The sequence below is a fragment of the Camelus ferus genome, chromosome 32, assembly GCF_009834535.1.
Source record: "Camelus ferus isolate YT-003-E chromosome 32, BCGSAC_Cfer_1.0, whole genome shotgun sequence".
In the NCBI taxonomy this organism is placed as follows: Eukaryota; Metazoa; Chordata; class Mammalia; order Artiodactyla; family Camelidae; genus Camelus; species Camelus ferus.
Genome location: NC_045727.1, coordinates 12,024,597 through 12,037,129, shown reverse-complemented (window position 1 = coordinate 12,037,129; position 12,533 = coordinate 12,024,597). Strand labels below are relative to the sequence as shown.

The 12,533-nt window shown below is 58.8% G+C and overlaps 3 gene segments (V, D, J or C); all 3 read left to right on the top strand.

Moving 5' to 3' along the window:
• Positions 1–4,304, top strand: part of LOC102521144 — a 383,406-nt gene extending 379,102 nt beyond the window's left edge. Inside the window, 2 exon segments of the V gene segment in view lie at positions 2,581–2,618; positions 3,854–4,304. Coding sequence covers positions 2,581–2,618; positions 3,854–4,170 — 355 coding nt within the window.
• The window catches only part of LOC102505801, a 222,123-nt gene extending 213,989 nt beyond the window's left edge, over positions 1–8,134 (top strand). Inside the window, 2 exon segments of the V gene segment in view lie at positions 6,304–6,342; positions 7,684–8,134. Coding sequence covers positions 6,304–6,342; positions 7,684–8,000 — 356 coding nt within the window.
• The window catches only part of LOC102523413, a 442,357-nt gene extending 431,001 nt beyond the window's left edge, over positions 1–11,356 (top strand). Inside the window, 2 exon segments of the V gene segment in view lie at positions 9,527–9,564; positions 10,906–11,356. Of these exon segments, the coding sequence occupies positions 9,527–9,564; positions 10,906–11,222 (355 nt within the window).
• The last annotated feature ends 1,177 nt before the right edge of the window (positions 11,357–12,533 follow it).

Sequence of the window (12,533 nt, the reverse complement as noted above, 5' to 3'; positions counted from 1 at the left end):
ACCTCACCTCCCCACACCAGAGCAAACCCTCCCTGACACAGGATGTTCCAGCACATTCTACATCGTGTCCTTTATCTGTAAATATTTCATTTGTGTCCTGGAAGGAAAGGATCTAAAATACAACTAAATATCATTATCAAACCCAAACAGAGAATGTAAAAACAAATACATGTACTGAAACATTATGCTGGACACCAGAAATTGACACAGCACTGTAAACTGACTATCCTTCAATAAAACATAAAATAAAATATGTAAAAACTAAAATGTACATGTAAAGTATAAAATAATGTACAAAATGTAAAAAATAAACTAGATATCAGGAAAAAGGAAGGTTCTTTTCACACTTTAAATATTAAACTGGTGTTCAGTTATTTCATAAAATGTAAAAAATAAAAACCAAACAGAAATTGGCCTCAGTTCCTTAATATCACAAAAAAAAAAATCAGGGGGAGGGCACAGCTCAATGGGTAGAGTGCAGCTCTGTATGCATGAGGTTGTGGGTTCCACCCCCAGTACCTCCAGTAAGTAAATAAATAAATAAACCTAATTACTTCCTCCCTCAAAAAAATACCCAAAAAAATCACTTTCGGTGACATGCCTCACAGTCGTCACAAGTGTGTGGAATTGGTTGTGTTTTAGGTACTGTGTGATGTTGTGGTTCTTCGGGTCCTTTCTGTGAGGGTTGAAACGGTGTGGATCGGTGATCGATGGTTGTGTCGTGGACCTGGTGGGTCCGTCAGGCTCTTCAAAATCACTCTAGTTTTCCTTGCAAGGCGGGGGCTCCAGGAGCTCAGCTGCTGCTCCTGGACTCCGCCAGGGTCGGGGTTCAGCCCCCGGCCTCCCTGGGCTGTACCTGACCGGTTCTCTCTGCGTCGTGTGCCTGCAGATGGTTCTGAGGTGCAAACGATGAACAGGGTTCGGGTGTGACCTTTGGGCGAGACCGTTGCTAGGACAGTCGGCTGCTTCCATCCAAGGTGTCCTTCCGGGGTCATAGGTCATTTAGTAAAATTATCTTCCTTTGATGCGCAAAATCCAGGTCCCTCAGATGGGATGGGAGGCCGGGTGCGATGTTTCAGTTCCGCGCTCCTTCCTCTGCTGAGGCTGCCATTTGTCCACAGCGGGAGGCCCTTCAGGTGCTCTTTACCGCCCTGGGGTCCGGGCCAGCTGCCGTGAATATGGAGATAAGGTTGGTCTTTTTTTTTTTTTTTCTTTTTCCTTTCTCTTTAAATTATTACAGTATTATTAATTTTTTTACCTTGGTCGGGAGTAATTAGGTTCACTCATTTTTAGGGAAGGTGCTGGGGACTGAACCCAGCACCTCGTGCGCGGCTCTACCACTTGAGCTATACCCTCACCCCGGGTTTGGACTTTCTTCAGTGAAGCAGTTTGCCAAACGGTGACTGCTCCCTGCCGTCTTCTGAAAGTGAACAATTAAGGCTGCGACAACTCCAGGGTACATGTGTGTGTGATGTGTTCGAGTCCACTGTGGTTTTATTTTCGTTTGAACTTTCTTCCAGTGAAGTATAGTCAGTTCCCGATGTTCAGTCCATTTCTGGTGCACGGCGTGCTTCAGTCACTCATAGCCACACGTAGACCTGCTTTCATGCTCTTCTCCTCACAGGTTACTATAAGGTACTGAATACAGCTCCCCGTGCTGTTCTCCTGGTGATGCCGGTGTCCCACCTGTGCCCACGGGAGCCTGCATGGGGGGCCCCAGGGCCTCCGGCACCGGCTGGGGAGACCGCCACACCCCCCTGCTTTCCACTGTGACAGTCTGTTGTGGGCCCATCTTGTGCCTTTCCAGCCTCCGGCCTGGGATGGGCCGTTTCTCCCATCGACCTGATTCTCCTCTAGTGAGGCGGTATTTCGGGACCACAGTGGAGGTGCTCACTTATGTCTCCCCTTTGAATCAAATGCTCCCAGACACAAAGATCACACGAGACGCTGAGGGGTGTCAGGGATACTGCGGCGTCCTCCCTGCAGATGGAGGCTGGCCTTCCCTACGGGCACCAGCCCAGGCCTCCCGAGAGAAGCGCATCCAATGCAGGAGAACCCCAGGGAGGTCGGGCTGAGACCCATGGAGCCCCAGCTGGGGTGACATCGAAGCCTCTTATGGTCAGTTCACTCCAGGGCAGCCTGCCCTTTCTGTGGGTGGCCTGGGGACACCCGAGGTCACCTCCTGCCCTTGCTCTGTGGTCTCACCAAGGGATCGGGGATCTGTCAATCCTTCATAGAAAAGAAGCCCCAGTCCTTCCAGAGAACTCCACTCCTTAGGGAGGCAAACGCCCTCCCATGGTGTCCTTCCCGTTCCTGGGCGACAGTGGTTCACGGGAAAACCATGTCCAACACGCCGACCCCCTTTGGGATCCTGCCTTTCCAAGAGTGTGACTGCTGGGCACCGGGTCCCTGTCACGTTCTGCCCCTGGGATGGGCAGGGCAGGCACGGGGACCCCTGCAGAGCAGCCACCAGCCTGGGGCAGTGGCCCGACTTCCTCCATCTCAGCTGCAGGTGGGGGGCTGGGGGGTGGGGCAGGGGCGTCCCAGGGAGGGGTTTTTGTTCAAGCCTGTGTCACTGTGTTGGGTGTTCGGCGGAGGGACCCATCTGACCGTCCTAGGTGAGTCTCTTCTTCCCCTTATGTCCCTGCTCTCACCAAGCTTTGGAAAATTTTCTGCTGTTCTGCTCTTTTCTGAGTCTTGTCTTAGCCTGGGTTCAGGCTTTCAAGCAGGACCCCACCCCTGGGGCCCGACCTCTTCCCCAGCCTGTTCAGACTCTCCTGCTCACTTCTGTGGTCACACCAGCCCTTCCCCTCTGACCCAAGGATGACCTACTGACTCTATCTTTCTGCCAGGGCCAGGCTGGCCCCTAGACCCGCTCTGCTCTGTCCTGCCCCATCGGGGCTCCTGGTGGACCTGCTTTGTCTCTGGGTGACTCGGGGTCTCCTTCTCAAGGGGAAGGGGGCATGAGACTACTGAGGGGGACCGTGTGGAGACATCAGAGGGACCCAGAACCCTCAGGGTCAAGGCTGGAGACCAAGTCAGAGTTTCAGGAACGGCCACAGGGCTGTGGGTCTAGGGATCCAGGGTCAGGAACGTGCCGGTGTGCAGGGCTCCACCAAGCCTCCATAAGGCTGCCCTGCAGATCCTGGGCCAGCCAGTGACCCCGGGAAACTGCAGGAGGGAGGCGAGAGATGGGGGAGGAGAAGGAAGGACATGGCCCAGGGTAGAGGGACTCCTGGTCCTGCAGGACACATGCCTCAGAAGGACGAATACCTGACAGAGCAAATGGGAGGTACCAGGGCAGGAAACCTCCAGACTGACCTCCAGAGCCAGAGGGGAACCCACGCTCCAGTCTGCAGACGGGAGTACCATAGTCAACAGAGATTGAACCCCAGCAAAGAGGCTACAGCGAGGACAGATTTGGGACAGACAGACCCCTTAGGGCAAGGCCAGAGCAGATAGGTCAGAAGTGTTCCCAGACTGACCGCACAGGAGGTCAGAGAGTTTGTGTCATCAACTGTGGGGACAGAAAGCCAGACAGTCCCACAGAGAACCCATCAAATCTCAGAAAGAGGCAGGACAGTAGGGTGAGGGTCACATGTCTTGTGAGAGACAGGGCCCAGACGGAGTCTCAGGACAGTGATGCCAGGTGCTCAGGATCAGAGTATCCTAAGGAAATGGGGAGATAACCAAATAACACCCTCCCTAGCAGGGACCCTGAAATTCAGAGTGGTCCCAGAACTGAGGGTCCCGCTGGGATCTCAACAGCCCCTATCTCACTTTGAGACACAGGTCAGAAGCTCCCAGGACAGGCACCGGGCATCTGACCTCCTGCCCCTCCCCCACTTTGCAGGTCAGCCCAAGGCCGCACCCTCGGTCACCCTGTTCCCGCCGTCCTCTGAGGAGCTCACCGCCAACAAGGCCACCCTGGTGTGTCTGATCAGTGACTTCTACCCGGGCAGCGTGACGGTGGCCTGGAAGCAAGATGGCACCACCGTCACGCAGGGCGTGGAGACCACCAAGCCCTCGAAGCAGAGCAACAACAAGTACGCGGCCAGCAGCTACCTGACCCTGTCGCCCAGCACGTGGAAGTCTCACAGCAGCTACAGCTGTCAGGTCACGCACGAGGCGGGCACCGTGGAGAAGACGGTGTCCCCCTCCCAGTGTTAGGCCCCCGGGCCCCCACCCTCGGGGGCCTGGAGACACAGGACCCCCGGGAGAGTCTCCCCTCCCACCCGGGGCCGCCCAGCCCTTCCTCCTGCACCAATCAGCTCTCAATAAAATGTCCTCATTTCATTCAGAAATCAGGCTCTCAGCTCATTTCTATTTGTACATTTTCTGTCCTCAACTCCATCATCCTCTACGGTGTGCAGAATCCTTTGCCCCTGTGGCACAGATACAGCAGAAGGAGCCTCCATGCTTCCTTGGGAGGGAGTTTTACTCTGACCTAGAGCTGCCCAGAGAATATTCCCTTCAGGATATGGGGCCGTGGGACCCTGGAGAGCCCCGCCCTGCAGCCCCCATCCTCGCCATCCTGGTGCGGCCCAACCACCACCGGCCCCGGGCCCCTCCTCTGCGGCCTCCGTCTCCGGGAGGATGTCTGAGTCCCCTTCCCTGCATCCTGGTCTTCACATTCACACGCCTCCTCTGCCTTTCTATCCCTTCGGGAAGTTCCCCGTGGACACAGCCTAGAGTACCCCCCTGCCTTAGGGGCCTCCCCTGCTCCTGCCTCTCCAGGGCCCCTGTCCAGAGCCCTTCCACCACCCTCCCAGTCATACACACCACAGGACCCTCAGTCCCTGGACCCCGGCCACTCACCCCACACTCCCCCTAGGGCCCCTCCTCACACATGTCATGAGTCTCCACTGTATTCCCGGCTCCTGGGCCACAGGCCAGCTCTGCTCCCTGCAACCTCAAAAAGCCAGCCCACCGCTGCCCCCACCACAAGTGCAAGAAGTCCACTTGTTGTCAGGCCACCTGCCCGGGGCCAGAGGCTTTCCCATCAGGGGTGAGATTCTCGGCATATGCATGGGTTCTCTGGAGGCTGACTCCTCTTTTAGGAGCTCAGTGTGGGGTCTGAGCTGTAACACACACAAGCACACACATGCACTAAGGAATACAAACACATACTCCCACTCACAATCCAAAGACACACACCCTCCCATACACACGTCCAAGAGGCCATCTCTGCAAGGCCCTGCAGTGCAGGCCCAGGTGGGACAGAAGAAGCAAAGAAAAGCCTGGGTGGTGGACCCCTGGGCTGACCAGTGATGTGTTTGAAGGGCAGGGATGCTTAGGTCCAGGCTGAAAGTCAGACACCATCCCTGTGGGCGCTGGTGGGAGAAAGTCTATGGGAGCAGGGAGCTCTGGGGGTGGTGACAGGAGAGCTAAGTGAGCATGACACTGTCAGGGACACAGGGTACCGGATGTGCGTGTCCATTGCAGGAACTCTGCAGGTGACAAGGACCAGGATGCACGCAGAGACCCTGGGTGTCACACCCTGGTCACGGCAGGCAGGCCAGGGCAGGGGTGCTGTGGGTTCCCAGGTAGCAGGGTCATCTGCGCTAAGGGTGCGCACGTGCAAGGGACACAGATAAGCCAGGAATGCAGGGGACAGCAGGGACTCTGACATTGGTGCTCACAGAGGAGACTGTGCCGGGAGCGGGGGCACCTACCCATCTTCCAGGGCCCCTCTGGGCCACTCCACTTCTCACTCAACATGGGCAATGGGCAGGGAGGGGTCGTCCCCACACAGCTCGGGACTACACAGTGACTATTTACTGCACAGACCATTCCAGCCAGGGGAAGGGCCCTCCGGAGGGGCCTGGGTCCCTACATGTGACCTTGCCTTTCCTCCAACCCCCACGTTCCCACTAACCCTGCTGCAGGGCCTCAGGTATTGAAGATGCAGTGCCAACGAGGACCCTCCACAAGAGTCGCACTTCCAAAAACCAGTCCCAGCTCTGTCATCGCAGCGAGGTACACAGGCTAACACATCCCTTCCAAACTGGTATCCTCTGTGAGCAAGCCAGGACACACAGTGCTTCCTGACAAAGGACTTAGCAGGGAATTCCGACTACAGACTCAGATATTTTATCCAATTTCATCCCATTTCAAGGATACATAAACACCTAAACACATAGGGGCTGAAATTCCAAATCGGTATGGCCCCTCCCATCCCACCCAACATCTGCAGACCAGCACCCGTGACAGGGGGTGGCACCGGCCTAAGAGCAGCTGCAGGTGGGCCTGTGAGGGGCTGAGGGGGTGACAGGGGGTTTCTGAACGAGGCTATATCACTGTGTCCTGTGTTCGGCGGAGGGACCAAGCTGACCGTCCTAGGTGAGTCTCCCCTTTCCTTCCTCCTCGGGGTCCAAAGGGAAATTTGGGCGGATTTTTCTCTCTCTCTGCTCTGACTGGGGCTGAGGTCTGAACATTCGTGGGGTCTGTAAAGGTCCCCCCTCGTGTCGGGCTCCTCGCCACCTCCGGTCTGTCCCAGCCTCTCGGACTCCTGCTGGGGATGTCGGGCAGTGACCTTAGCCGCCTACCCCACCCAGCCCCAGGCCTCGCTGCGCCCCAAGGGCTCCCTCCAAGGAAACCTTCTCCTCAAACTCTGGGATCTCACATCCCTCCTCGGGGTCTCGCAGCCCCACTGTCAGAGGAGAATGAGGGACTGAGGCCAGGGCAGAGGGTGATGAGGTTGGGGGCATCAGGTCGAGGCATGTGGGAAGGATGCTGGAAAGACCTGGACTGGACATGGGAGGCCTTCTGGGTTCAATCTGCACTGGGTACCATGTGGGGGCTAGTGAGGGACCCCATGACCTGGGGACTTGGAGACAAGGAGGAGAGAGCAGAACAGGGGAAGGAGGGAGGCAGTTTCCCTTTGAGAAGCTGGTCCCAGGGAGCGGGGTCCCCCTCCTTCTCCCCCCAGGCAGGACACCCCAGGCTGCACAGGTCTCAGGACACCCAGGCCTTAGGGGTCACCCCCACCCACTCACACAGTGGAGGGGAGACCCTAGAGTAGGTGCCTGGGTTGGGGACTGCTCACAGGCACAGGTGACAGAAACAACCCAGCCAGGCAGACAGATGCCCTGGGACAGACAGATCCCCAGGATAACTTCACAGGACAGGGAGACCCCTCACAACAGACACAGCCCCAGGCTCCAGACAGAAAAGTCATCTACATGGAAACCTCCCTGTGTGGGACACCCCTCCTCCCTGGCAGCCCCGGAGGGTTCCCTGCCAGGAGCAGGGCAGGGGCTACGACAGGGCCGCCAGGGGGACTGTGGGCAGGGAACCCCTTCCCTGAAAAGGAAGAGGGCCTGAAAGGGAGACAGACAGACATCCTGACCGCACACATCGGGTAGGAACACGGGTGGATTTCAGACAGTCAGTAGCCCAGGACAGACAGACGTCAAGGGTGGACACCAGGTAGCACCAGGGAGCAGAGGGTGGGACATGGGTTCTGAGGACATGTGACCCGAGGAAGAGACGGAGACTTAAGAGGGGCCCCGGACTCCCAGGAGTCGGGCTCTGACGTTCCCCCGACAGAAGGTGAGTCACTCGCCGCCCTGGGACCCATGTCCTGGACTTTGGGCTCCTGTGCCCACATCTCCCGGCATCAGGGGTTCCGAGACGGACGCTCAGCCAATGACCCCCTGTCTGTCCTGCCCCACTTTGCAGGTCAGCCCAAGGCCGCACCCTCGGTCACCCTGTTCCCGCCGTCCTCTGAGGAGCTCACCGCCAACAAGGCCACCCTGGTGTGTCTGATCAGTGACTTCTACCCGGGCAGCGTGACGGTGGCCTGGAAGCAAGATGGCACCACCGTCACGCAGGGCGTGGAGACCACCAAGCCCTCGAAGCAGAGCAACAACAAGTACGCGGCCAGCAGCTACCTGACCCTGTCGCCCAGCACGTGGAAGTCTCACAGCAGCTACAGCTGTCGGGTCACGCACGAGGCGGGCACCGTGGAGAAGACGGTGTCCCCCTCCCAGTGTTAGGCCCCCGGGCCCCCACCCTCGGGGGCCTGGAGACACAGGACCCCCGGGAGAGTCTCCCCTCCCACCCGGGGCCGCCCAGCCCTTCCTCCTGCACCAATCAGCTCTCAATAAAATGTCCTCATTTCATTCAGAAATCAGGCTCTCGGCTCATTTCTGTTTGTGCGCTTTCTGTCCTCAACTCCGTCATCCTCAAAGGTGTGCAGAATCCTTTGGCCTGAGTAAGGAGGAGAGATGCGGTCCTGATGCTCTCTTGAGGGACGGTTTCACTGTCACAGGAGCCCCCAGAGAACACTGTAGAGCACACGCGGGGCTCACTGCAGGAGGGGAAGTCTGCCCGCCCTCCCCAGCCCCTGCCGGGTTCCTACTCTCTGTGGCTCACGTCCACCTCTCATTGTCCGTCTTCATGGCTCCTTGATTCCCGTGGTCCCCAGAATGATGTATGAGCCCCCTTCCCTGGACACTTCAGCAATCACACTCGGGAAGGTGACCCCCCTCATGGCTCCCTCTCTCCATTCCATGATAACCCGCCAATTCCAGGTGTCCTTTGGCTCAAAGCCCACCCTGCGAGGTCACCGTGCTCACAGCCCGGAGTCCCTCCCTCTTTAGGGGCCAGTCCTCCCACCTCTTTGGGGACACTGCCCTGTTCCCCCTCCACAGACACTCTGCATCACACTCACCACCGGACCCTCAGTACCCTGACCCCGGTCACTCATCCCACACTCGCCCCTGGACGGCCCTACTCCCCCAGGTGTCACGAGGGTCCCAACAACATTCTAGGACCCTGAGACAAAGCCAGCTCTGCTCTCTCTGACCACTCAGAGGACGGCCGACCGCTGACCCCACCACAAATGCCCAGGTCCAAGTGTCCATGGGGCTTCGTGGGGCCGTGAGTTCAAGGTCAAGAATCAGTCTAGGCTTGTACTCTGCACTTGACTGTGTACTGACTCATCTTCTTAAGATCCGCAACCAGATCTGAGAATCGGTGTGATTATGGCTGTAGGAGGGACACAGGACAGGGATCGAAGCTCTCAGACAGACAGACAGACACACACACACACACACACACACACACACACAGGAGATACTGCGACCGAGGCCGTGTCGGCCGTGCCTCTAGGACGTACGCAGCACCAGGAGCCCTCCCCGGGCCTCGCTCTGCAGAGGGCACGGCTCCATCACCCCCGGGCCGTGAACAGGCCTCCTCACTCTCCCTCCGCGAAGGTCCCCAGGCCAGCTGAGCCAGGGCTCGCACCTCCTCCAGGAACGGAAGTTCGCTGGGTTGGGATGGGATGGGACCCTCAGACGTTCCCTCCTGCCCCTCCCACAAGCGAGGATGGATGGAGCCTCACTTCCCAGGGGGGAAGCTGCAGGCGGGGAGGGGGTCAGGGTTCTCCCCCTCCCTCTCTGAGGGGTCAGACCTGCCCCCCTGACGTGGGGGTGGCCTTGGGCCCTCCGTGCAGCTGCAGGTGGGCCTGGGAGGTGGGGAGAGGGTGACAGGGGTTTATGTTCGAGGCTGTATCACTGTGTTATGTGTTCGGCGGAGGGACCAAGCTGACCGTCCTAGGTGAGTCTCCCCTTTCCTTCCTCCTCGGGGTCCAAAGGGAAATTTGGGCGGATTTTTCTCTCTCTCTGCTCTGACTGGGGCTGAGGTCTGAACATTCGTGGGGTCTGTAAAGGTCCCCCCTCGTGTCGGGCTCCTCGCCACCTCCGGTCTGTCCCAGCCTCTCGGACTCCTGCTGGGGATGTCGGGCAGTGACCTTAGCCGCCTACCCCACCCAGCCCCAGGCCTCGCTGCGCCCCAAGGGCTCCCTCCAAGGAAACCTTCTCCTCAAACTCTGGGATCTCACATCCCTCCTCGGGGTCTCGCAGCCCCACTGTCAGAGGAGAATGAGGGACTGAGGCCAGGGCAGAGGGTGATGAGGTTGCGGGCATCAGGTCGAGGCATGTGGGAAGGATGCTGGAAAGACCTGGACTGGACATGGGAGGCCTTCTGGGTTCAATCTGCACTGGGTACCATGTGGGGGCTAGTGAGGGACCCCATGACCTGGGGACTTGGAGACAAGGAGGAGAGAGCAGAACAGGGGAAGGAGGGAGGCAGTTTCCCTTTGAGAAGCTGGTCCCAGGGAGCGGGGTCCCCCTCCTTCTCCCCCCAGGCAGGACACCCCAGGCTGCACAGGTCTCAGGACACCCAGGCCTTAGGGGTCACCCCCACCCACTCACACAGTGGAGGGGAGACCCTAGAGTAGGTGCCTGGGTTGGGGACTGCTCACAGGCACAGGTGACAGAAACAACCCAGCCAGGCAGACAGATGCCCTGGGACAGACAGATCCCCAGGATAACTTCACAGGACAGGGAGACCCCTCACAACAGACACAGCCCCAGGCTCCAGACAGAAAAGTCATCTACATGGAAACCTCCCTGTGTGGGACACCCCTCCTCCCTGGCAGCCCCGGAGGGTTCCCTGCCAGGAGCAGGGCAGGGGCTACGACAGGGCCGCCAGGGGGACTGTGGGCAGGGAACCCCTTCCCTGAAAAGGAAGAGGGCCTGAAAGGGAGACAGACAGACATCCTGACCGCACACATCGGGTAGGAACACGGGTGGATTTCAGACAGTCAGTAGCCCAGGACAGACAGACGTCAAGGGTGGACACCAGGTAGCACCAGGGAGCAGAGGGTGGGACATGGGTTCTGAGGACATGTGACCCGAGGAAGAGACGGAGACTTAAGAGGGGCCCCGGACTCCCAGGAGTCGGGCTCTGACGTTCCCCCGACAGAAGGTGAGTCACTCGCCGCCCTGGGACCCATGTCCTGGACTTTGGGCTCCTGTGCCCACATCTCCCGGCATCAGGGGTTCCGAGACGGACGCTCAGCCAATGACCCCCTGTCTGTCCTGCCCCACTTTGCAGGTCAGCCCAAGGCCGCACCCTCGGTCACCCTGTTCCCGCCGTCCTCTGAGGAGCTCACCGCCAACAAGGCCACCCTGGTGTGTCTGATCAGTGACTTCTACCCGGGCAGCGTGACGGTGGCCTGGAAGCAAGATGGCACCACCGTCACGCAGGGCGTGGAGACCACCAAGCCCTCGAAGCAGAGCAACAACAAGTACGCGGCCAGCAGCTACCTGACCCTGTCGCCCAGCACGTGGAAGTCTCACAGCAGCTACAGCTGTCGGGTCACGCACGAGGCGGGCACCGTGGAGAAGACGGTGTCCCCCTCCCAGTGTTAGGCCCCCGGGCCCCCACCCTCGGGGGCCTGGAGACACAGGACCCCCGGGAGAGTCTCCCCTCCCACCCGGGGCCGCCCAGCCCTTCCTCCTGCACCAATCAGCTCTCAATAAAATGTCCTCATTTCATTCAGAAATCAGGCTCTCGGCTCATTTCTGTTTGTGCGCTTTCTGTCCTCAACTCCGTCATCCTCAAAGGTGTGCAGAATCCTTTGGCCTGAGTAAGGAGGAGAGATGCGGTCCTGATGCTCTCTTGAGGGACGGTTTCACTGTCACAGGAGCCCCCAGAGAACACTGTAGAGCACACGCGGGGCTCACTGCAGGAGGGGAAGTCTGCCCGCCCTCCCCAGCCCCTGCCGGGTTCCTACTCTCTGTGGCTCACGTCCACCTCTCATTGTCCGTCTTCATGGCTCCTTGATTCCCGTGGTCCCCAGAATGATGTATGAGCCCCCTTCCCTGGACACTTCAGCAATCACACTCGGGAAGGTGACCCCCCTCATGGCTCCCTCTCTCCATTCCATGATAACCCGCCAATTCCAGGTGTCCTTTGGCTCAAAGCCCACCCTGCGAGGTCACCGTGCTCACAGCCCGGAGTCCCTCCCTCTTTAGGGGCCAGTCCTCCCACCTCTTTGGGGACACTGCCCTGTTCCCCCTCCACAGACACTCTGCATCACACTCACCACCGGACCCTCAGTACCCTGACCCCGGTCACTCATCCCACACTCGCCCCTGGACGGCCCTACTCCCCCAGGTGTCACGAGGGTCCCAACAACATTCTAGGACCCTGAGACAAAGCCAGCTCTGCTCTCTCTGACCACTCAGAGGACGGCCGACCGCTGACCCCACCACAAATGCCCAGGTCCAAGTGTCCATGGGGCTTCGTGGGGCCGTGAGTTCAAGGTCAAGAATCAGTCTAGGCTTGTACTCTGCACTTGACTGTGTACTGACTCATCTTCTTAAGATCCGCAACCAGATCTGAGAATCGGTGTGATTATGGCTGTAGGAGGGACACAGGACAGGGATCGAAGCTCTCAGACAGACAGACAGACACACACACACACACACACACACACACACACACAGGAGATACTGCGACCGAGGCCGTGTCGGCCGTGCCTCTAGGACGTACGCAGCACCAGGAGCCCTCCCCGGGCCTCGCTCTGCAGAGGGCACGGCTCCATCACCCCCGGGCCGTGAACAGGCCTCCTCACTCTCCCTCCGCGAAGGTCCCCAGGCCAGCTGAGCCAGGGCTCGCACCTCCTCCAGGAACGGAAGTTCGCTGGGTTGGGATGGGATGGGACCCTCAGACGTTCC